This window comes from Ruditapes philippinarum, unplaced genomic scaffold (genome assembly GCF_026571515.1).
Source record: "Ruditapes philippinarum isolate M1 unplaced genomic scaffold, ASM2657151v2 ctg6199_1_1_1_1, whole genome shotgun sequence".
Taxonomy (NCBI): domain Eukaryota; kingdom Metazoa; phylum Mollusca; class Bivalvia; order Venerida; family Veneridae; genus Ruditapes; species Ruditapes philippinarum.
In genome coordinates, this window is record NW_026855589.1 from 22,939 (window position 1) to 50,059 (window position 27,121).

General features: G+C 31.8%; 1 protein-coding gene and 1 long non-coding RNA gene across 2 annotated transcripts; one reads left to right on the forward strand and one right to left on the reverse strand.

Moving 5' to 3' along the window:
- Positions 1-212: 212 nt before the first annotated feature.
- On the forward strand, positions 213-4,155 carry LOC132743814 (uncharacterized). The gene is made up of 4 exons (XR_009627623.1): positions 213-357; positions 1,226-1,294; positions 2,019-2,051; positions 3,348-4,155. It is a non-coding gene; the product is annotated as an uncharacterized LOC132743814 (long non-coding RNA).
- Positions 4,156-10,521: 6,366 nt separating this feature from the next.
- LOC132743815 (DNA repair protein SWI5 homolog) lies at positions 10,522-25,574 on the reverse strand. Its single transcript, XM_060732382.1, has 5 exons — positions 25,464-25,574; positions 23,440-23,509; positions 17,875-17,984; positions 12,597-12,691; positions 10,522-11,806 (listed from the first exon to the last, which is right to left on the reverse strand). Exons 2-5 carry the CDS (start codon positions 23,500-23,502, stop codon positions 11,742-11,744), a joined length of 333 nt encoding a protein of 110 aa, XP_060588365.1. The 5' UTR covers positions 23,503-23,509; positions 25,464-25,574; the 3' UTR covers positions 10,522-11,741.
- Positions 25,575-27,121: the final 1,547 nt, after the last annotated feature.

The following is a 27,121-nucleotide window of genomic DNA, read 5'->3' on the forward strand; positions in this document are numbered from 1 at the left end:
ATTCATTTCTTTTCGAAATGCGCGCGATTTACTATAATCGTTACTATCAAGGTCAGCTTTGTTTATGTTCGCAAGTATCCGCATGTATACACAAACAAATATTGCTATTTTTGGCCGCTAATTTATGCGCGTCCAATGAAAACGCTCGAAATAACAGGTTACTCAGGTCATCGCGTTTCTCACGCGATGTTTCGATTGATTTGATTGGCTAGATGCATCATGGGAACCGATAGCATTGCGGTGATTGGTTCTTACTGTAAGCGGCAGTGCTTTGTTTGTTAACCGCCTTTGAAGTTAGCGTCACTTTGCGGAGCGTTTGATCCAAGAGGAAACATAGAAAATTCAATTTCGCATCTGGTAACATTAATTTTATTTTGACATGCATTTATTTAGTAATGTAATCATAAACTAAATTGTATTAACACGTTTTTTCAAAGTGTTTAATACAATTTTATCAAAAAAGCCGCATTTGAAGTCGGCTTAATGACCCTCGGAGCGCTTCAATACTGCTTAAGTAAATTTGTCCGCCATTTTTGTTGTTTTGTGTCGATGAACCACTTACGATAGAATTTTTTTGCAGGCTAACCTGGCTCATCTGGCACTAGTTTTCAGGTGAAATATAGCAAGTATTCTGTACTTAATCGTCCTATATCATATGCAATTGGAAATGACCATGCGAAAATCGAGATAAAAATTATTTTCGGCGGTCAAAATTGATTACGGAATAGGAATTATTCGGTTCTTGTCAAACGTAATAGCGCCGATTTGCAGACGTGTCTTAGTAATTAATAAATATGGAACTCTAGTAATGATGAGGAAACTCTTGGTTGACATCAACGATGTCCACAAATATATACAAATATTGCTTCTTTGTTTTATGAGATGTTATCTCGGCGCAATTTAATGCAATATAATTTATGAAAAACTGCAGAGACATCCATATGTATACATTTTTAGATTTTTCTCCCGATGTCATTAACCTGTAAAACGAATTGTTATACCAGTTTAAAATAATTAATTCAAGTGTATACAGTATATAAATGAAAAAAAAAGTCGAGTCAAATAATAATTATGATATATAAGAATGATCAATTAACATGTTATAGGCGTGAAATTATTGATTGCAAAAAATAGTTTACTTAAAATTCTGCAAGTATTATTTCATTGGATGGACCAAGTTTAATCAAAGCATTTTTTTTATTATATTATCTTTTATCGATTTCAGAAAAATTTAAAATGGCAGCTTCAAAGAAGGCAAGTCCCAAAAAGGCAACTACCCCTAAAGCCGAAAAACGTAAGTATGCATATTTCTACAGTCCTTAAATGATGCTGAAAAATAAATAGGCTAATGAGACAGTATTTACGGTTTTGATTTAATCTTTATGGTGAGCAGAATGGAATGTGTTTTACTCTATGTTTAACAAAGCCTATTTAACTATGCACAATATAATATATATATTATCAGGATTCTGGAAATATACACATCCCTGACAATATGCAAGTCAGGATCTGACAGGGAATCTATCAATAACGTATATTGTCAATGTGTCATACGATTTATATATATTATAATGAATAAATACCAATTTGCAATTATTTAGAAATGAGCCAAAACAACAAGGTAAAGAAAGAAATTCTATCTCCAAGCAGGACTTCCATTAGTGGAAGTTTGGGAGTCATTTCCTCAATGATTTTGGCTTGTGACATCCAAAATATAATGCCTTTTCTTCTTTACCTATAAAATGTGAATTCCATATGTCAGACAATTTGCAGTCTCTGACTTCCAAATTTTGAAACCTAATGGAAGCCCTGTCCAGGACAGTCAATAAAATTGGACACATGTTAGTGAAAGTGTTAAATGGGGTAATAGGACAAAAGATTTTCAATGATGAAAAAGATGTGCAAATTATCATAAGTCATTTAAATATGATTATGAATAAACATTGTGTTTAATCTGTTTGCTATTATGTCTTCTTTTTTGTTTTGATGTACCTGTAATTTGAATTATCTACTTTCAGCAAAGGCTACCAAAGGACGTGGCAGACCTAAGGGTAATTATCTTAATTTTTCATTTTAAATCAGTATTGAAATGAAGCCATAACCTGTCTCATAAAATGAAAAAACCAACAAAAAAACAACACCAGCATCTTGACAACTTATTAAGATACTTGATAACCACTTATCATTAAGCTCCTATCAACTAATCAGGGTTGGACTGTACTTAATGCTGGTGGCCTTTGTCTCCAGGTTTGACAATAGGCACTACAGATGTAAATCAGATTTTAAACTTGTGATCATGTATAAACTTGTATCACCTCCAGAATCATGCAATTTTTCATGAAAGTTTTGAAAATGTATAAAAAAAGTAAAATATTGTAAAGTGAGCAAAGAAAATAATTTTCACGTTGAAAACTGCACTAACAACCCAATTGTAAATTACCAAAATGAGTCAGTAATGCAGTAGAATTATGGTGACAAATACTGTTAAATTGGTCATAAATCACACATAGCATGGAAATCTTTGCTTTTATCTCTTTTTTTCTTAATATCTCAGTACTTTTTTTTCTAAAGTTTGATTTTCTTGAAATATTTTGGTTTCAAGCATACTTGTGCATAAATAATATACAAAAAACAAGCTATTTCTGTAATGTGATAGTCAGCAATGTAAATAATATATGTAATTATGTATATTTTTATAATTAATATCAAGGTAGTATAATAAGCAGTATACTAATTTTTGTAAAGTTTTAAAAAGTGGACTTAAAGCTGCATGCCTCCAGATGTTGTGAAAAACATATCGAGATTTTAAGAAAAGTAAAATATTTGAGATAAAAGTTATAACTTCCATGCGATGTGCAATTTATGATCGATTTTGCAGTAATTTTTACTATATTTCTACCACTTTACGAATGCAGTAAATCCTAAATTTGCATAATTTGACCTCATTTTTGGTAATTTAAATGAGCTCTTAGTGCTGTTTGCAATGTGAAAATTTATTTCTTTGTTCTCTTCACAAATATGTTACTTTTGAATACTTTTTCGAAATTTTCATAATAATTAGCATAAATCTGGAGGCATGCTGCTTTAACTTGTTGGTGGAAACACATTTTATTTAAGCATGACTTATGACCTGATTGCAGACTGAGATTTGCTATTAAGATAGTAAATATTTTGAAATTTTACATATAAGGGAAAACAATTATTAAGATAGTAAATATTTTGAAATTTTACATATAAGGGAAAACAATTATTGTTCCAGATTAAAAGAATCCATTTGATAATTTTTAATGTTATTATCATCTGATAATTTTTAATGTTATTATTATCTGATAATTTTTTTGTTACAGGTGCAACTAAGAAAGCGGCGAAAGGTGGTGCCAAGAAGGCAGTGAAACGCGCTGGCGGAAAGAAGAAGAAGTAAAATATCCCTCAATATCTCATCATATATTCTCCAGTTACATAGATATAACCACAATGCACGGCAAATCTTCCTTCCTTTTTATTTCATTGCACAGAAGAATGGACAAACTAAACAAAGCCAACCTTAAACTGAAGAATTCATGGAAAACGACTAACTTTGCTTACCACAATTGAAGAATCTCATGAAACAGATAAAAAAACAAACAGTGATTTTTGTTTTTAAAAATGGACTGCAAAAATTATCTTTTCTGTAGCCATAGAAACTGTTATGTGGAATTTTATATCTATTTATCAGGGAACATTTTGTGTGTGTTTATTTCCACTAGTATTAGTTTTGTAGACATAATTTTAATCTTTTCTTGGAAATCAATTTGATATAAAAAATATCTGATCTTACCTCACAAAACAAGATAATAAGACAAAGTTCATACCGGTTATTATTTTTTTACATTTTTCGTAATCATTCATTTTTACATTTTTCTTATCATTCATTGTCATTCTTATATTTTTTCCGGAACATTTTGAGTCCATATTTTGTAAAATTTTAAGACAGAAGTTGAGAAAAAAAAATCTTTTTTGAGAATCACATTTTTATGTCATTTTTAAATACTCATGATTTTTTTTCTTGTGGATATATAATTAAGTAGGGCTCTTACTGTAAATTACTTTTAATATATAAAAGTTGTATGTAAAATTTGCAATAATTCTGTATTAAACTTAATTGTTGTAACAACAGACTGTGTTGTTTTTCTTAAAAGTTTCAGCATTTTTATGCCCCCGCCATGTAATGGCCGGGGCATATAGTGTTACCCTGTTCCGTCCTTCTGTCATTCCGTCATCATCAGTTTCCGTTCATTATCTTAATAACGGTTGCACACATTCAACTCAAATTTGACATATGGATATGTCATGAGAAAATACAGGTCAAGTTCGAATTTGGTCATGGTTCGATGATTTTTGGCAGAGTTATGCCCCTTTTACTTTGAAAATAATATGAAATTTCAGATTCCGTTCATTATCTCCCCAACGGTACTACACATTCAACTCAAACTTGACATATGGATATGTCGTGAGAAAATACAGGTCAAGTTCGAATTTGGTCATGGTTGGATGACTTTTGGCAGAGTTATGCCCCTTTTACTTTGAAAATAATATGAAATTTTCAGTTTCCGTTCATTATCTCACCAAAGGTACAACACATTCAACTCAAACTTTACATATGGATGCGTCAAAGGAATGCGCAGGCCAAGTTCGAATTTGGTCATGGTTCAATGATCTTTGGCACAGAGTTATGCCCCTTTCACTTTGAAAGTAATATGAAATTTTCAGTTTCCGTTTATTATCTCCCCAATGGTACAACACATTCAACTCAAATTTGACATAATTATGGATATGTTTTTGGAATGCCCAGGTCAAGTTTGAATTTGGTCATGGTTCATTGATTTTGGGCAGAGTAATGCCCCTTTCACTTTGAAAATAATATGAAATTTACAGTTTCTGTTCATTATCTACACAACAGTGTTACATATTCAACTTAAATTTGACATATGGATATGTCAAAGGAATGGGCAGGTCAAGTTGGAATTTGGTCATGGTTTGGCAGAGTTATGTCCCTTTCACTTTGAAAATAATATAGATACATCTTAGGAATAGGCAGTTTAAGTTTGAATTTGGTCGTGGTTCAATGATTTTAGACAAACTTATCTTTCCTGAATGTTGGAAAAATTTTTAAACTTTCAGTTTCAGCACTCATACTTTTAGTCATTATTTTGGCTACAAATATGCAATATGCTATTTTTAAAAGGTTAAGACTGAATAATTTCAGTGCCTTGAACATTGTATGAAAATGGTTTTTGTTAACATTGAAAAGTTTTAAGGGCTTTTGAACTTAAAATGAAAAAATTAATTAATGCACCATCTGAAATTTTGGCTGCATGCGGGGGCATCCGTGGCATGATGACACATTTCTAGTTACAATAAGAATAAATACCAGTCTAATACCAGTATTATTGGACCGCCAGACTAAATTTATAAATGCTAGCTTTGGGTACATGTCAACTACAAGTCGGAATTTATAAATGCTAGCTTTGAATACAAGTCAACTACCAGTCTAAATTTATAAATGCTAGCATTGAATACGAGTCAACTACCAGTCTGAATTTATAAATGCTTGCAATGAATACAAGTCAACTGAATACGGGTCAGCTACCATTCTAAAATTTATAAATGCTTGCATTGAATACGAGTCAGCTACCAATCTAAATTTATAAATGCTAGCATTGAATACAAGTCGGCTACCAGTCAAAATTATAAATGCAAGTCAGCTACCAGTCTAAATTTATAAATGCTAGCATTGTATACAAGTTAACTACCAGTCTAAATTTATAAATGCAAGTCAGCTACCAGTCTAAATTTATAAATGCAAGTCAGCTACCAGTCTAAATTTATAAATGCTAGCATTGTATACAAGTTAACTACCAGTCTAAATTTATAAATGCAAGTCAGCTACCAGTCTAAATTTATAAATGCTAGCATTGAATACGAGTCAGCTACCAATCTAAATTTATAAATGCTAGGATTGAATACAAGTAGGCTACCAGTCTGAATTTATAAATGCCTGCATTGAATACAAGTCATGATGCCATTGAATCATGAAATAAAAAGAAAACTACAATTGGATACCAGTCTTAGAATGTTGGTAAACTGAGTCAAATACTAACATAGATACCCATCCGTCTTATATGTTACCTGCGGACAATGGTCTACAATATCAAATGCTGCCTGACAACTGAATACCAGCCATTGATGAATTAATTAATTAATACTACCACCCGATCACTTGTCTCTGAAATAAAGTGGACATCGGTATAAATTGAATACTTCAATTGATGCCAGTATACTAATTTGATGGTAGTCTGAATAAAATGAAAGCATTGGATATCCATCTATGAATAAAATGCTAGTAACTGGATGTTACACGGCCTGGTGGTTTTGGTCACTGACTTAAATTCAGTTGCCCTCACGGCTGTGGGTTTGATAGGGACATTTGGCTCTTTCACATAGGGAAGCTAGCTTACAGTAGGTTAGTGGTTCTACTTGGATGACACTCTACCAAAGACAATGAACAAATGGGCACCCAAATTCTTCCTCAACTTGCCAAATATAAGAGAAAACCTTTACAGTGTCATTTTATATCCAAGCTCCATTGCACACCTGTCTATGAATCAAATGATTCTACCAACGAAGTATCAATCTAAAGTACCAGTCTATAGATCAAGTTCCACCACTAAATCACATTATATGAATTAAATGCTACCACTGTATGCTAGTCTATAAATTAATTGCCACCACTGGATGTCAGTCTATGAAATTAAATGTTATCACTGGATGTCAGTGGATGAAATTAAATGTTATCACTGGATGTCAGTGGATGAAATTAAATGTTATCACTGGATGTCAGTGGATGAAATTAAATGTTATCACTGGATGTCAGTGGATGAAATTAAATGTTGTCAGTGGATGAAATTAAATGTTATCACTGGATGTCAGTGGATGAAATCAAATGCTATCACTGAATGCTAGTGTATGAATTAAATGCTACCATTGAAATGCATGTCTATGGAAATAAATTCTACCACCATATGCAAGTATATGAATCAATTATAATACCTATCAATTAAATGCCGCATCTGGGAGCCAGTTCAGGAGTTTAATGCTACAAATGAATTCCTGTCTATGAAAATAAATGCTACCACTGGTTGCCAGTCTATAAATTAAATTCTACAAATGTATACCAGTCTAGGAATTAAATGCCACTACTGGATGCCTGTCTGTAAGTTAAATGCTACAAATCATGAAATGGATACCAGTTAAAGAATTTTTTATTTTTTCTGGGTAGGGTTTTTCATTGCACCTTAGCAAGAACAACCAATGTTCCGTAAGCTAGCTGGATAGCTATTTGACATGTATAATCCAATGACACTTGCGTGACCTGAACTACAGCAGCGAGAAGCAAGCAGTATGATTTTTTGGTCATGACCGTAACCACTCAGCCACGGACTTAAATGCTTCCAATATATTAAACATAAGCAATATACCAGTATGGACATAGTCTCTAATAAATTGAGTGATATCATTAGAAAGCCAGTTTGTAATACCTTAACATGATCAAACATTATTTTCAAAAGCCTCAGATGCAAATGTTTAAAATGTCTTACTTTTACTTTAAGAAAAAATATATTAAAAATTGCTAAAATATACATAATTATATTATAAATGAAGCAAGTAACAACTTTTTAAAGACTTCAAGTAAAGAAAAATTATTATTTGTTCGGGTTTTAAGTCACGCATGCATGGCAATGTTTTTATGGAGAAATTCCAAATCAATATTATTGGCAAGCCTCGTTTCTGCCCAGTGGGTGGTCCCCTTGGAAAGGATATCCCGATCCTAACAACAAATGTCTCAGACATTTTTTCTTGCATATTCTTCCATATCAAATCATTTTTTAAATTTTTTACCTTAGTAAAACAATTTACCATGGAAATGTATGTCATTACACCCATAAGTATTTTCTCACAACAACGTTTGAAATTACAACTTCTTTCATAACTGCGAAATTACATCATCCTAAGCATGCCATTGTATAGCACACAACTCATCTGGCACCCCCATGCCAGATGAAATTTCAAGCATGGGTAAAACTAACGGAAACACCAGTCAGATATGCAACAAAAAATTAGTGGTGGAGGCGCTTTGGTGCATTATTTCAAGTATAACCATTATAGTACAACCAAAAACCTTTAACTTGTGGGATTCAAACCAACAGAGGTGAGGGGAAAGTGGTTTGAAATGAATATAATTATCCTTAATCACTATTAATATTGCATAAATATCAAGTTTTCAAAGCCTTATACAAAATAACTAAAGATATTTTGATTCAACACAAATGCCCTGAAATAAAGATTGTTTGTTCGTTTGTTCAGGTTGTATGCCAACTGTAACACTTTTTTGATCATTATCTTGGTGATCAGTCCACCTAACCAGCTTTCCTTGATACCTAACAAGAATTTACCGATTTCTTAAAAGTGACAATAATAAGACAATAAATTAATAAACTAGAAATGTGTCGTAACCCCACAAATGCCCCCCACATGCAGCCAAAATTTCAAATGTTAAAATAATATTCAGCTCCAAATTTGTTTGCAGAAACCATTTTTTCATTCTAAGTTCAAGGCCTTTAAACTATTCAATGTTAACACAAACCATTTTTATATAAAGTTCAAGGCCATGAAACTATTCAGTGTTAGCCGAGATAATGATTAGAAATTTTTTTTAAATGAATTTTTAAATCTTTTCCTAGTTCAAGGGGGATAACTGTCAAAAAACATCTCACCATGACTAAATTAGAAATTGACTTGTATTTTCTGGTAAAATACTAACACATGCAATGTCGTCCTCGGACATACACTCCTACAAAAGTTTAAGCAGAAACTGATTTTTTTTAAGTTCAAGAAGGATATCTCTGTCAAAAAAAAAATTGGAACTTTACTTGTATTTTCTGGTTTAATAATACCTGAACATGGGATTTCAACCATATACATACATTTCTACAAAAGTTAAAAAATTTTCAAACATTCAAGAGGAATAACTTTGAGTTGAATGTGTACAACTGTTGGTCAGATAATGAACAGAAACTAAACATATGTCAAAAATAGTCCTGGCTGAGCTATAAACTGGGTAGTAATAAAATAATACAAATAAAAATAGTATATTCCCTCATATTTTACATGAAAAGTCATTTACAGTTTAAAAAATTTATAAATATTTTTGAGTTATCTTTTACATTTTTCCTCTGCTGAAATATTTTTTTGAAAACTCGTTTACTCATAATGGGGGTGTGCAGCTCTAAAAGGGTCAAACAATCAAAAGCTTTATAAAGTATACATGTCATTATAGAGGACTAATCTAACAAAAATCTTTATGCATACAACCCAAGGGCACAATGGTTTACATGCCATGACTAACCCGAACAAAAAAAGTTAAAAGTAATACACAATGAAAATCATGAATACTAAAATAAATAACAAAATCATTTTATTTTGTAACCCTACTATACATATAAATATTACAGAACATTTTCACCTTTGACCCATAAATGATAACCTATGCGAGAAAAATACAAAACAAAACAACAAAGAAACAAAAAAAACCAATAACAACAAAGAAAAAAAACCAAAAAACTTTTAACAAATCAGGCATGAAAAGAATCTAAATTTAATTGGGTAACTTAATCTATATCAAAGACTGGTTTTGTATTTCACTGAGCAGAGAAAAAGAGTTTATAAAGAACATAAGTTTAAACAAAAACAAGAGTTCAACTGATCTTTATCTGTATTTAAGTAAAAATTGGGGGCTGCCAATTGAGTCACCCTATACTTTTTTAGTAAAGTAATCTATTTGATACCGTAAAAGTTCTATAGTTCACAGATGTAAAAAGTTTTAACAAATTAGTAATTTCAGAAAATTCAACACTTTTAATCAAGTTGAATACAACATGTACAGGTACATAGCATTAAGTCATCGGAAATTGATAAATAAAATTGTATAAATATATTTTATAACAACATTAAACAAGAAGTCACATAAGATGGCAAAAAAAAGACACAACAACACAATTACATGTTAATGAACACTTGACAAGCTAAAGTTTAAATATGCAAGAAGGTTATTTCTTATTGCTGAACTATTTACCCTTGAACTTTCATCATTATCTTGACTTTTATTTGTTTTTTTTTTGTTTCACTACATATTGGTTTTAGATTATTGTTGTTGATGTTGTTAATTCAAAAGATACACAAGTGAAATATGATAATTTTTATACCACAAGATGCAAATAAATTCTTTATTGATTGAAAAAACTTGAATTTTCTGTTTATTATAATTATACCTTTTCTCTTTTTTAAGCTAATGAATAGAGAGAATTCCCTTTAAATTTTGTGTATTAGCTGAATTTAGAAGAAAGTAGTGCAAATCACCAGTGAAAATATGTAAAATATGTTTCACTGCAGTGAAAAAATAATTTTTTACAGTGAAAAAAGTATATATTAAAGTATTTTATTCAATTGTTATTTCTATAATGTGTTAAATAAAAACTTGAGGGTAAATGAATAAATTTTCTATTTCAGCTGCATGTAGAAATCATACCATCAACTTAGTGCTGTAACGGGTTAAGTCCTTCCAAATAATATAAGATTTAACCAGTTATTGCACTAAAGTGATGATACAGTGACTAACTAACTTGATTATAGTTAATTTGACAGTTTTGCTTATTGAAGTATGAAAAATCAGCTTAAGTCATTTAAGTTTTAAATATTTTTACAAATGGTTTCTTGAAATGAATTGTGTTAATGCTAGCTGTATATCTAAATATATCTACCAATTGTTCAGAAAACTTTTTAAAAATGTAACCTTTATATCATGATGAATTAAGAAGAATCTAATTATCTGCACTATTTTCTTTTAAGCCAATCTGCTTTGAAGAAAAAGTCATCATTTTAGTAATGCAAAAACTTTAATGTAGCACCAATTATTCAAACAACTAACAAGGTTTATCAATACCAAACTAGCAACACTTGTTTATCATGACAAGGTGAAGTTGTGAGACAAGGGACATTATTCTGAAGGCTGTATTTCAGCTAGAAATAGTGCAAAAAATTGATTTTTTTTAAATTTAGCAGGCCCGTTATTAATTCCGGTTGCCTCAACATGCTAAAAGACAAAACAGAAGCTGTAATTTCATTTCAACTATTACCTAACAGAAATAAATTTTCATCTGTCTATAGTTAAACCTGTGTTAAAAACCACCTATGAATTAAGATCACCCTGTAAATGAAGTACACTCTTCAACAACCCTTTATTGATTTAAACAAATATATATAGTAACCTCCAAATAAAGGCCCCTTGTCTGTAAAGTTCATGGTCAATATCACCTCAGGTGGCCTTTGTTCACAAGTTTGACTGTATGCGAATTATGACATCACATAAATTACTTCATTTCACAGACGGCTTCAACTTTCACAAACAAAATAAAAGGTTTCGGCCGCCTTGAAATCAGCAAAGGTTTGCTCCAGTCATCAAGCAACTCAACATATCACTATCATAAGTTCAAAATTCACTTCCTTCTCTTTTTTGCTGTTCAAATCTTCCTTCAACTGGATGTCACCACACAGAAACAACGAATAATTCCTTGACCTTTGAACTTCTTATCCATCTCCGATACAATATCTTATATCAGGTTAAGGCAATCGACATATGACCTCAATTAATCCTCCAGGTTAAGCCCATATTGATCGTACAAGTCCTTTGTCCTTACTCCTTCTAGATTAGCTGAAAAAGTAAAAAATGAATTCAAATATTTATTTGTCAGAAACATAATTAGTACAATGGTCTGCGCCAAAACATAACGGATATTTATATTTTTTCTACAAATACAGGATTTATTTTCATTCAGTGGTATGAAAATAAATATATCAGGAGTGGTGATAGCAAAATGTGAAATATGATAATTTTAGTATCACACACGTATCCTGCACCACAGTTTCACCAGATCCATGGCTTTACAGCATCTGACTTGTATATTTAAATGGAAGGCAGAAAGCTGTCCATATAGATAAGCCTCTGCTATATACCATGCATGCTAAAATTAAAATTAAATTTTTTATAAAATTTACTTATAAAATGTGAGGGTAAATTCCATTCTCAGTTTTTGATTTCAGATTAAAAAGGGTAACAATACAATGAAGTTTGGACAATAAATGTGAGGAAACATCTATTTGTTAGATAGACAGTATTGAACTTCAGCAAATTTTTCAGTTTGGATATCAGGAATTTCAGTTCAATTGGGAATTTTATTTTAAAACTGGGAAAAAAATAAGCATAATTATATGCCATTGGGAATGGGTCTGGTTATCTGATTGTGGTGGCATTGGGAAAAAGCAAGTGGTAACCATGTTACAAGTGTTACAAATGTTACATAAGAACATCAACATTTTACTCTGCCATATATCCATTTGCCACCTTTTGCAAATCGCTCCAGATTCTACGTTACTTCATAAATACTGTTTTTCTTTGTTGTTTTTTTATTGTTTTTTAAACAAAAGTATTAGAAATAACTAACCTAATCTTCCAAGCACGAGTTGACCAACATCTTTTATCTCATTGTACTCGTGTAATTTATCTATGTGTAACTGTAACTCTGCCTCTTCCATTCCTCTATAAAGATATATAAACAGTTTGTAACAAAGGGTGAATATAGAGAATACAGTCATGGTTGATGTCAGGGTGGAGGTCTATCCGTTGAGCGAGAAAAAGTACCTTCAGGCAAGCTTCTATAAGGGTGCAAAGATTCACTTTCACAGCAAACTAAACTAGAACTATCACTAAATGTGATTAATACCCCCACAAGACTGCTTCGGAAATGAGGATGTTACTAGTAACAGAATACCTTGTAAAAGAATTGAAATATAGAGTTATGGTTGTTAGCAATTAAAGATAGTTGTGGTTCTTCTATGTTGCATATCCTTTCAATGTGGTTGGCCATTGATGAAGTTTAATTGAATTACTCTGTAATAAGTCCAGAAAGACAAAGAAAAGGAACAAAGGGCAAAAACTCTATAAAAACTGAAGATAGAGTTATAGTTCTTGTGCACTGCACTTCCTCTTATTGTGCTTGAACATTGTATGAAGTTGTTTTGAATTCCAACCAGTACGTATTAAGTTATGCTCAGGACAAGGAAAAGTACCAAAGGGCAGTAACTCTGTATTTTGTCAAAATGGAGTTATGGCTCTTGTGCACTGTACTTCCTTTTAATGTCCTTGACAACTGTATGAAGTTGTACTGAATTCCAAACAGTAGTTTTCAAGTTATGCTCTGGACAAGGAAAAGTAACAAAGGGCAATAACTCTGTAATTAGTCAAGATGGAGTTATGGTTCTTGTGCACTGCACTTCCCCTTATTGTGCTTGACCATTGTATGAAGTTGTTTTGAATTCCAACCAGTAGTTTTCAAGTCATGCTCTGGACAAGGAAAAGTAACAAAGGGCAATAACTCTGTAATTAGTCAAGATGGAGTTATGGTTCTTGTGCACTGCACTTCCCCTTATTGTGCTTGACCATTGTATGAAGTTGTTTTGAATTCCAACCAGTAGTTTTCAAGTCATGCTCTGGACAAGGAAAATTAACAAAGGGCAGTAACTCTGTAATTAGTCAAGATGGAGTTATGGTTCTTGTGCACTGCACTTCCTCTCAATGTGCTTGAACATTGTATGAAGTAATATTGAATTCCATCCATTAGTCTTCAAGTTATGCTCCCGACAAAAAAGCAATGGAAAAGTAACAAAGGGCAATAACTCTGTTATGAGTCAATATGGAGTTATGGTTCTTGTGCACTGCACTTCCCCTTATTGTGTTTGACAATTGTATGAAGTTATTTTGAATTCCAACCAGCAGTTTTCAAGTTATGCCCCGGACAAGGAAAAGTAACAAAGGGCAATAACTCTGTAATTAATCAAGATGGAGTTATGGTTCTTGTGCACTGCACTTCCTCTCAATGTGCTTGACCATTGTATGTAGTTATATTGAATTCCAACTATTAGTCTTCAAGTTATGGTCCGGACAAAAAAAAGCAATGGAAAAGTAACAAAGGGCAATAACTCTGTAATTACTTTAGATAGAGTTATGGTTCTTGTGCACTGCACTTCCCCTTATTGTGTTTGACAATTGTATTAAGTTATTTTGAATTCCAACCTGTAGTTTTCAAGTTATGCCCCGGACAAGGAAAAGTAACAAAGGGCAATAACTCTGTAATTAGTCAAGATAGAGTTATGGTTCTTGTGCACTGCACTTCCTCTCAATGTGCTTGACCATTGTGTGTAGTTATATTGAATTCCAAGCATTAGTCTTCAAGTTATGCTCCGGACAAGGAAAATGCAACGGACGTCTGGACCGACCGACCGACCAACCGACCGACCGACCACCGGGTGACTCCTATATACCCCCCCAAACTTCGTTTTTGGGGGTATAATAAACCTTCTTCTAACCTGACAATTCAGCCATGTATTTGATTTATCCTGCTTTAGTCTATTTTGATTTTTCTTGCTTTTGTCTACTTTGATTATGTTTTTAGATTATTTAAATGGTTTCATTTTTATCCTTCCCCGATAAAACAGCGTCTATATGTAGTTTTGTTTTGCTGATAACCATGTGGCATCATCATATGACGTAATGACTGGAGATAGATAAGTTTATCCGGCAAGGCTTTATCCAGTTGATAATATAGACAGTAGCAGGATAAAATCATTCTTACAAGCTTCACACTATTCCCCATCAAACAGATAAGGCAGTCAAGTGCATTGTTACATGAAATATACACTGCATTAAAAGGAATGCTTTCACGTCATATAACGTCAAATAAAATTGATGTCAATTAAGCAAAAGTTTATAACACAAGGAAAATTTCTTCTACTTCAACATTTATTTATCAATTCTCCTTTTTTTATTAGCATGTTAGAATTGAAATGGATAGTAATTTTTTGTGCATTATGGTATAATTATGCATGTTTTTTCGTTCAAATGCTTAGTTATTAATCACTCGGCCTTTGTGATTTTTTTATATTCCTTGAACTCGAACCAAGCATTATTCTACAACAATGCACTCAGAATTGATATATATATATATATTTCCTAATTCAAACACTAAAAGAGATTAATTCCCTTTTAAAGGGATACTCAGGCAAATAAATGACAAAAATATCAAAATGATTTAATGTACTCAAATCACGCTAAAATGACATTTTCTAAAGTCCCAGCATGAAAGTCTGTTTAAATTCTTTTTATTTTGGATTTGAAGCGAAAATATATCTAGATGTATTGAACGAAATTTACCGCCGACATAATCACCGAGTTTTTTTTAAATCAAGCCATGTGACTTGAACAATACCTGGAAGTTACAATTATAACTGATTTTGTGGATATTGAATAATTGAAACAAGTCTAAGTCATTACTTTGATATGTTCTTTAACGTTTCCATAGTTCACTGTGGCAACTTATGTGAAATCTTAACGCTCTAACCTGACCCACGCGGGTCAAGTTAGGAAACCAGCATTTTATTCTTTATAAAGAGAAAAGTTTTGTTCCTAAGACTGCCTAGTTTATTTATACAGAAAGATGAATGAAAAACTCAAAAAGAAGAATTGAAAATTTTGCCTATGTCTCCCTTTAAACAAAGACATTTGTGTTATATAACAACTGTGCAATCTCCATTCTTATTTCATTCCTATATACTAAGCATTTACATAAGGATGAGCAAGCTTTTAGTTTATTCTAGAAATGGCAGATATTATAGCGATTTTCCTCAAATTATTTACAGCCAACAACAAGGTTATGGAATGTAATTTGGCATTTTCAACATGCGATATTCTCAAAATATTTGCTAAAATAATTCATTTTAACCAAAAGTCTTTACTTCAAGTTGGAATTATTGCTATAGTTTTAATTCCCTTTCATTTCACTTATGTTTAAGAATTGAAATATATCTTGATTTTAAGCTATAGTGCTTTGTTGGTAATGTCATTCAGAAGTTTGTAATTAATAATTCATGATTATAGATGGTGCAGAAAAAATAGTTATTTCATAATAGTACTTGTTGTCAATGAGCATTTTAGAGACTTTCTGTTTCAATTGAAGGCCCATTATGCTTCAGAAATGCTACAAATTTCATTTCTCAAAAACTTTTAACTTGGTATCTTGTTACAGTTTTCAAAGAAATACACATTTTCAATGGACTATCTTTTGCAACTATAACTCTGATGGCAATCAGTATAATTACAGTGATTTATTTTGTGTAGAAGTCAAAATACTACTTTGTTTACATTTTGCTACTTTAATGACACATTACTGCACATTCAGCACTACTTTCTTCAGTTGTTAAACATCTAACATGCTCTTATTCACAAATTTGACATATCAAAAGAACTGAAAAATTATTTATTTCTGAGGCATAATGTGCCTTTAAAAGTAATTACTGATATTAAGAACTGAGTCTGTAATTTTATCAAACCTAGTATATTCTCAATACAATTTTATGATGAAAGTCTGTAATTTCATCAAACCTAGTATAATCTCAATACAATTTTATGATGGAAATCTGTAATTTTATCAAACCTAGTATAATCTCAATACAATTTTATGATGAAAGTCTGTAATTTTATCAAACCTAGTATAATCTCAATACAATTTTATGATGAAAGTCTGTAATTTTATCAAACCTAGTATAATCTCAATACAATTTTATGATGGAAATCTGTAATTTTATCAAACCTAGTATAATCTCAATACAATTTTATGATGGAAATCTGTAATTTTATCAAACCTAGTATAATCTCAATACAATTTTTTGATGAAAGTCTGTAATTTTATCAAACCTAGTATAATCTCAATACAATTTTATGATGGAAATCTGTAATTTTATCAAACCTAGTATAATCTCAATACAATTTTTGATGGAAATCTGTAATTTTATCAAACCTAGTATAATCTCAATACAATTTTATGATGAAAGTCTGTAATTTTATCAAACCTAGTATAATCTCAATACAATTTTATGATGGAAATCTGTAATTTTATCAAACCTAGTATATTCTCAATACAATTTTATGATGAAAGTCTGTAATTTCATCAAACCTAGTATAATCTCAATACAATTTTATGATGAAAGTCTGTAATTTCATCAAACCTAGTATAATCTCAATACAATTTTATGATGAAAATCTGTAATTTCATCAAACCTAGTATAATCTCAATACAATTTTATGATGGAAATCTGTAATTTCATCAAACCTAGTATAATCTCAATACAATTTTTTGATGGAAATCTGTAATTTTATCAAACCTAGTATAATCTCAATACAATTTTTTGATGAAAGTCTGTAATTTTATCAAACCTAGTATAATCTCAATACAATTTTTTGATGAAAGTCTGTAATTTTATCAAACCTAGTATATTCTCAATACAATTTTTTGATGAAAGTCTGTAATTTTATCAAACCTAGTATATTCTCAATACAATTTTATGATGAAAGTCTGTAATTTCATCAAACCTAGTATAATCTCAATACAATTTTATGATGAAAATCTGTAATTTCATCAAACCTAGTATAATCTCAATACAATTTTATGATGGAAATCTGTAATTTTATCAAACCTAGTATAATCTCAATACAATTTTATGATGGAAATCTGTAATTTTATCAAACTTAGTATAATCTCAATACAATTTTATGATGGAAATCTGTAATTTTATCAAACCTAGTACACTGTGTATAATCTCAATACAATTTTAAGACAAAAGTGAGCAATTTTCATTATAGCTGAAATCCTTCTTCCTAAAGATACATACTGTGACTTCAAGTCTTCAATCTCCTTGTCCACCATTTTTAACTTATCTTTCACCAGGTCAACAGTCTGCTGATCACCTTCTGACACCCTACTAGCTGCATCTTTCTGAAACTATTCCATGTTATATCATCAGTTATGGAGATTTTTAACAGGTTACCTGCAAAATCATTAATCTATTTTTGATGCGCATGAAATTTTGGGGTTTTGTCACAAAGAACATTTTTGTTGATTGTTAAATTTGTGCCAAAAGGTAATATGATGCAAAATATTATCTAAGAGAAGATGAAATGAAAATTTTTCCTTTATCTTTATAAATTTTTTGACCAAAAAATCCACAGAAATTAGTGCCCAACAAAAAATAATGATTTTGCAGTAATATGTCTCAGTATAAACAGCTCAGCTGTATTGATACGATTGATTGGGTTTTTAAGTCGCACCAACACTGTAAAGGTCATGTGTGTATAATGAGTATTTGGTTTTAATAATTTTACCCTCGCCACCAGAATGAACCATATGGGCGAGCATAATAAAGGTCATATGGCAACTTTCCAGCTTTACTGGTTGAAAAATACCTCAAGTGTCCATAATGGGCATTTTTTTTCTGGCATAAGACGGCACTTGAATAGAACCACCAACATTCAGTATAACATTAGCTACCTTAATTGATAGCTTCCTTACTAAATGTGAAAACTTTTCAACATTTTTAATTCAATTACTTTGAATGAGTAATTCAACTTATTTTCTATCACAGTACATTATAAATTATCACTATTTTTTTTTCAACCAATTCAATCAGAGACATGTATTACAGAAGCAAATGAATTGCCATGCATAGCATGATAACTACGTGGCAATGCAATACAAATCACTATCATGGTACTGACTTGCAACCTTGAAACCAATTGGTGCATATATTATAACTTCTTTTATTTAAATTATATAATTCAAAGTATTGTTTAATAATTTATAGCATTTATTTAAAAACAAAGAGATTCAGGATTTCTTCACAGCACTTCAAGGAACATGACACGACCCCAGAATTGGGAATTTTTATGATGTATATTTTAGACGAATAGGGAAAATCTGACAACATAATTATTGTATACATCAAATAAGGAAAAGAAAACAAATATTTGGTTATTAAATTCCTGTTATATTTAACTCATAAGCCAGATAACAATTTGGAATGCAGGATAATAATTTTCTATGGCACAGTGCAGTTAAATATAACAAAAATGACAATAATGTTGAACTTTAATTAAATTTTTATGACACAGACATATAAGATAAGATAGTAACTACATGTTACAATATAGTGTCTCTGATTTTATTTTTCATTGCATGTATCTATTTTTATCATAAATTTTATTTTCAAATGTATTGCCATTAAAATTTACAATTTCTTTCTGATGCATATATTTTGAAAACATTAATGATACATAACATTTTAATCAGAAATTTCATTGTAAGTCTTTATTGAACAGATAGGTCAAGGTCTCTAAATACTGGTTGCCTTTAATTATTACTTAAGGTGACAACGGAGTCAATTATCACTGAAAATACCTAAAATGAGATTTTTTGCTTAGTAGATTTATCCATCTTTTCTGAACACATTCGTGATTTAATTTTGGAAGCAGTTAGTCCAAAAAATGTGTTTTTAAACGTTTAAAACGGTACCTGCACCATTTTTATCTGCTATTCGCGTAACCTGTCAATTATCGATAATGCTCCGCCCCCTGTTGAGGCATCAATGAGGGAAATCGGTAGTTCCATATATGCGTGAATTACCGGTCCATACTGGTCCATACTACTCGTAATTCATGTATCGTACAAATACGAATATCGTCTACCTTTTATTAAGCCTTTTTTATAAAATAAGAAATTGTCGGCCAATGTACGTAACATAATGTATGAAACATAATGTATGAAACATAAATAGTTAAGCATAGCGGTAAATCGCACAACCACGGGGTTATAAAAAATATAGTTGCTAAAATATCCATAATGTGTGAAAATAATTTGTCTGACCCGTTAATCTGATAGATATTACATTGAGTTTATGGACTTTGTACGGATTCAAGGGCTTGCTTTACATTCAACATCGTTTTCTAACAAAACAACAGCAAAAACAGACAACATTTTTTTATGTGAACGCCTATATGACTTGTGGTAAGGTGTCCCTGACAAATTTCTAAACCATTTTAGGTTGTCTAAGGATGATTATTTTTCTCTATGAATCAATAAAAAAAAGATAATAAAATATATTATCAGTGAATGGTTTGAATAAATTGTTCGCCAGTAAATCGAAACACAGTACTAAATAAACCTGGGACAAAGTATAGAATTTATTGTATATCCCAGTAGAAAATGGATCTTTATGCCGTGCTTAGATGCATAGATGATATTCATGATAATAGAAGTAAAGAATGTCAGATCATAATGATCTAGTGATACCTTTTATTTCTATAAAAATATGTTAAGCATTTATATCAATTTGGAGGAAAAAATATATAATATCCCGTTCTTATTTGTACATCTACCATGGACTTTAAAAGACCGTCAGAAGCTCAGTTTTTTGTTATTTTAATTTATATTTTAACGGAATTTCGTAAAAACGAATCAGAGTGACACTGGTATAATATAATAATAATGCTGATGATATTCAAAAGTGAAACAATTAAATACCCGCTAGCGGTGCGCAAATACGTTCCATTTCCCCCACCGAGTGCCTCAAATTTTACCGAAAGTCACGTGACATGTGCGACCGATACCAGACGGATGGTAAATCACGTTAAGATTTGAAGAAATTTCTGTTATAAACTGATATTAATCTGCAACTTTTTAATTGGTCAGATGTCACTGGGTCATAAAATGTTGTTAGAGTATGTTACCGCAATTTGTGACCCTCTCTGGTGCGATATTTGTGTATTATGCAATTATTTAGCGTGAAACGTAGGGGTCCGAGAGAGAACAGCCGATTTATGACACTTCGTTTGATGCGAGTCGGACTAACTTTGAATCGGCATAACTTTTTTAATAATCAAGCAATTAACATGCGGTTTAAAGCACATGATGTCATGAAAGGGAATTCAATTACGGAGGGAACCGTGTCAGGGATTTTTGTTTGCTCTATCAGCGGCTTAATTATCTTTAATTACGTAATATGTATGGTGAAAAAAGTCGCATAAAATGTTTGACGTTACGTAATATTTTTTTGAGAAAAGATAGAAAAAATTTGAGACACGGTTCCCCAGATATTATAAGTATGTTTATTTTCCAAAAGTTTGATGACAAAAAAATAAAAAATGACTTTGATATGACGATTTAAAATTTTTGGATTTTTATTGAAAATCAATCATTTACAAAGGCATTTTCTTCAAATATGTTATTTTTTATGATGATCAACGACATTTAATGCACAAAGATTACATAAATAACAATTATTACTAAAATAAGTTGGTTTAAATGACATTTATGTGAGTACCACGAAAAGTGTCCGTTGTCACCTTAAGAGCTATTATCCAACAGTATGTGCATTAGTCTGTCAAAGGGAGTCACATTGAGATATTTGGACGAGCAATATTTTTTTGGTTTCACAGTTGGTAAAAAAAGGTCTCACTCAGACTCACTCTGTATAAATGTGTCAAACAAACCATTCGCAACAAAACTAATTGGCTACATAATGTGACACTAAGACTAAGTCATTATGTGACTGTAAGACTAATTATCATTCTTAATTAGTGGCATTTATGGGCTTTTTTTCTTCTACAGCAGGGGCCGTTTAAGGGCGGCTTCTCCAAACAAGAGGGCCATGATGGCCCTGAGGTCGCTCACCTGTATATAGGCCCCCCCCACCCCCGGGCCAATTTTTACCCAAGGGTTTTTATTTGTTTATTTGAACAGACTTGGTAGACACCCATAAGAAGATGTTTCATGCTAAGTTCTAGCTCATTGGGTTTTTTAAAAGAAGATTTTTAAAGTTTTTACTATACACATATAGTTAAAAACAATGACACCCCTGGGGCAGGGCCAGTTTTGACCCCAGGGCTTTTATTTGAACAAACTTTGTAGATATTTACTTAAAGATGTTTCATGCTTAATATCTAAACTCTAGCTATTTGGGTTTTTTCAAAGAAGATTTTTAAGTTTTTGCTATACACATATAAGGAAAATCAATGACCCCCGTGCGGGGCCAGTTTTGACCCCAGGGCTTTTATTTGAACATACTTGGTAGACACCCATTAGAACATGTTTCATGCTAAATATCTTAGCTCTAGCTTATTGAGTTCTTTAAAAGAAGATTTTTTAAGTTTTTACTATATGCATAAAGGGAAAATCAATGATCCCCGGGGCGGGGCCAATTTTGACCCCAGGGCTTTTATTTGAACAAACTTGGTAGACACTCATTAGAAGATGTTTCATGCTAAATATCTTAGCTCTAGCTCTTTGGGTTCTTTAAAACAAGATTTTTTAAGTTTTTACTATATGCATATAGGGAAAATCAATGACCCCCCGGGGCGGGGCCAATTTTGACCCCAGGGCTTTTATTTGAACAAACTTGGTAAACACTCACTAGAAGATGTTTCATGCTTAATATCTTAGCTCTAGCTCTTTGGGTTCTTTAAAAGAAGATTTTTTAAGTTTTTACTTTTTGCATATAGGGAAAATCAATGACCCCCTGGGGCGGGGCCAATTTTGACCCCAGGGCTTTTATTTGAACAAACTTGGTAGACATTCACTAGAAGATGTTTCATGCTTAATATCTAAGCTCTAGCTCTTACGGTTCTTTAAATTAAGATTTTTTAAGTTTTTACTATATGCATATAGGGAAAATCAATGACCTCCCCCCCGGGGCGGGGCCAATTTTGACCCCGGGGCTTTTATTTGAACAAATTTGGTAGACACTCACTAGAAGATGTTTCATGCCAAATATCTTAGCTCTAGCTCTTTGGGTTCTTTAAAAGAAGATTTTTAAGTTTTTACTATATGCATATAGGGAAAATCAATGACCCCCTGGGGCGGGGCCAATTTTGACCCCAGGGCTTTTATTTGAACAAGTTGGTAGACACACACTAGAAGATGTTTCATGCCAAATATCTAAGCTCTAGCTCTTAGGGTTGTTTAAAAGAAGATATTTAAAGATTTTTCTTTCGGTTGCCATGGCAACCAGAGTTCTGCATGGAATTAAATTCTTTGAACAATTTTTAAAGGTGACCACCAAAGGAACATTCCTGTGAAGTTTGGATGAAATTGGCTCAGTGGTTAATGAGGAGATGTCATTTAAAGCAAAAGTTTACGGACGGACGCCGGACGCACAGACAGATGGACGCCGGACGAAAAGCGATCACAAAAGCTCACCCTGTCACTTTGTGACAGGTGAGCTAAAAAGACTGCTTTTACATTTTTGCAGTTTCCCCAAGAAATTGAATCTTGTAACATTTAGTTTTTTTTATTCCCCTTTTGCAAATATACTGTATAATTTACATCCAAAATTAAGGGTGGCGCTACTTCCCCAACATGCATTTTAACCATTCACTGCCAGTCATTACAATCTAAAATAACATACCGGTGATTTAAATGGTGCTTGGTGTTTTCTTTTCAGTGTGTTTTTCTCTCCAGCTTTGCTCATTCTGGAACTAATAAGTTAAACCTTTACAATCAGAGTAATTTTATTCGGACAATTTATATCGTATAAGTACCTAATCTCACACCCAACCTATTCTCAAACCTTTCATTCATGTGCGGTTATTTTTTTACTAGAAGTGACTATGATGTCCTGAACTTGTGTGCATAAAAGCTTAGTTTCTGACAGACATGTCTGCTGATGTCAAATGAAAACAGTGCATAGGAACAAATATTTATATACAGTGGAGCCTTGCTAATCCGAACCCTTCTAATCCGGAATCCTTTCTTATCCGAACGAAGTGTCCGGTCCCGATTTTATTCGTTCTATTTTCAATAGTAAAAAACCTTTCGGATCCGGAACCTGTCTACTCTGAATTCCGGACGATTTTTTCAATTTTTGTTCTTATTTTACTCTAAAATTTACCTCTCAGATCCGAACAGATTTTGCCAAATGTCACACCTTCATTCAAAATAACAAATAATCGCACATATTACAGGTGTAAACATACACCAAACTGATAAGTGTTATTTCGCTTGATTAATGGGTGAAACATATGATATGCGAAGGTGTGAAAATTACACTTAGCTTGCCTTGATATCTTCTATAATTGCTTAATTGATTGTTTTTCATCAGCTTCTTTAAATATTTTGATATAATGAAATAGAAATATCTTTTAATCCTTTGTATAGGATTCAATGATACGTGATTAAGTAATGAAATATATGGAAACTGTCAGTGAATTCGGATAGTCGCTGAATCGGATACGAGTAAACAACAACTGAAAAATGCTGGTACGAATATCAAATCATGTCTCGGCCTCCTGTTTAACATCGTGGATTAACTAACCCTGGAGGACATAATATTTTTGCTTATTGATTTATTTTAATTTCTTTATTTTTGTATTCACATGTAGTAAAATGAACGATAAGAGACTGCAATAATAAAATATCTAAATTGCAATTTCAAATGCATTCCCGTTTTCTTTCCTTAAACTATTTGCAAATAACATGAAAAAAAAAACACGTAAAAAACCTCCTCATACGGAAACCTTTCTAATCCGGAAACCTTTCTAATCCGAACTTTTCTTCAGGTCCGGACGAGTTCGGATTAGACAGGTTCCACTGTAACATATTTTATTACTTAGCGTAATTTCATACAAATTGCTATTACCTTTGTAAGTCCCATAAATGCACCATTAACTATTTGTGAAAATGAATATTATAGTCATAAATATGTAAAAGCAGGTAACAGCATCGTGTAGGGTACTTCATTGTTATGTGATAGTCATATAACAATCACTTCATTGGCTAAAACTAAACAGTAAAATTTTAGAGATACTTGAAAGGGGTTATGAGATTAGGTTCTTTATTTTAAGAGGCCATGTTAGTTTTAAAACAGAGGGTTGTGCTTTTTCCAAGATGGAAATAGAGCTTTTTTAATAGTTGAATTTCAGTCAAATTTTACAGAAATGTTACATAAAGATTAAAGTGAACATATATATGTAAAGAATTTTTATAAAGATATATTTTTATTTACATTAAAAGACCTCTTGAATGCTTAGAGGTTTGAAAACTGGTTAGTCCACGATACATTATAATGAATACGATTTTCACCGTCTATAATTTAATTATTTTACAATAATGACTAATTAATGTACAACAAATACGGAATGAGCCTACTATTACTGAATAATATACTATTGGTTAAGACCCCGGTATCTGATCTATTTATTTATATTTTAATTGTTATATCCCTTTGTTATATCGTAGTTAAATGTAATAATTAAAAAAAAAGTATATCCGAAATTTTCGCTGTCCGAAAATGTATCTTCTCATATTAAAAAAAAGAGATCAAAACTTCATGTGGTATTGCTAAAGAAAAATAGTTCATATACTTAATACACATAAAATTTTTGTAAACGAATTCGTTTAAAATAAAGAACAAAATGTCCGCGAATAACTTACAATAAATGGCGTTTTGTTTTGCAATGATATTCTTTTTTTAGTTTCGTAAGCGGCCCGTCAATTTACCGCCAAAAAGTCAAAGCCGCACTTGCAAAACGCGCATGACGTACATACTTTAAGAATGACGCACATGACGTCATACTTATGATCGCGCTACTTTTCTTTTAGTTGATGGGTGGGACGGGTGACGTTTTATTTCTTTGAGTTAAATCAGGTAAATAATATAGATTTTACTTGCTCTTTCTTTTGATTTAATAGTAATTAATAGATCTAGTATACAGTAGACACATGACAATAATGCAAGCTAACGTGTTATCTGATTTAGCAGTATAGCTAACAGTCACGATATCATGGTGTTGGCACTGTTGCATTGCATTGCATGATTCAATTTCAAATCTGCTATCGAATCTTTAAAAGATTTTTTAAACTGAAAAAGATGTTCAAGTGGTATTAAAATGTACATGAAATAGATCTATATTCCAGAAGAATTTGGCATTCTTCTAGTTTAAAGGGGGGGGGGGGGGGCAGGTCATGAAATTCACAAGTTTGTGTTGATGTTTTTAACTCTGGTTGTATGCAGTTAAATTTCTTTTGAAAATGACTTTATTATGTTGATCTATAGGGGAAGTGACGTCAAATTAATGTAGATTTAAGTCACAGGGAAAGGTAGCAATGTTTGAGTGAAATTTTATGCTAAACATCACACTGATTAAGGAGTCAGAAAATGGAATATTTTATGTCAGTCACACTTCGTGAGACATTAAAATAAGAATAGTCTTAGTCATTAGCACTTGCCCGATCTCACTTGCGAGTAAAATCAAAATTTGTGTCGCCCTGGCAAGTAAAATAAAAATTTATGTGACTGAAATTTCCATACTGGTTGGGGACCACCAAAACCGGACAACCACCAAACCCGGACGGCCCCGAAAATGCTTAATTTAGTATTTATTTGTTCAGTGGTTGTCAGTCACTTTTTTATCAACAATAAGTGCATGTTTCTAATAAAATTAAGTAAATAAATTTATTTCAACTTCCGTAAATGGTAATATTTGAATGTCTATTTCAAGAATGTTGACGTTGAAATTCGGGGGTCAAGAAAGCAATGCCTGACCTCATATACCAGCTATAAATATTTGCGGAGTGAATGATAGAAATATCCAAAACTTCAGCAGTTGTTGCAGACATATTGTATATCATGTTACAAATCAAAAATTAAAAACACCCAAGCTTTTGTCTGAATTAAATCACATCATGTACATATCTGTCCGGACACATGGTACTGTAGTGTGGACAATTTAGGTAATTTTGATACCCTCCTTGTCAAGCCTCAGATATAAGTGTCAATACAATCAGAAATAAACAAACTAGTTTGTTAGTTAGGAGTAGAACCTAGCTGAACTGTGTCAAATTTTTTGGTTCTCTAGATTAAAAATGATGAAATCTGTACGGAAAAATGTTAAAAAAGTGTCCGGTTGATGGTCCCCGACCAGTAATTCTACTCGTCTGAATGGCAAGTAAAATTTACGATTGCGAAATTATAGTGATGTTGAACATTCAAGCACTTGTTGCCATTTCACTACGTTTTCTGGGATTCCTTTTGTAAGACACAAAAAGCGATTAATTTATTGGGTACCTGAACTTTGTTTCATTTTCATTGT

Bases quoted from the DNA above. Each gene is read 5' to 3' on its own strand.
- LOC132743815 (XM_060732382.1), bottom strand. From the start codon at position 23,502: ATGAGCAAAGCTGGAGAGAAAAACACACTGAAAAGAAAACACCAAGCA. The intron at 17,985-23,439 runs GTATGTTATTTT...AACATGGAATAG, and splicing joins AAGCACCATTTAAATCACCG to TTTCAGAAAGATGCAGCTAG. The intron at 12,692-17,874 runs GTATGTATCTTT...ATATCTTTATAG, and splicing joins ATTGAAGACTTGAAGTCACA to AGGAATGGAAGAGGCAGAGT.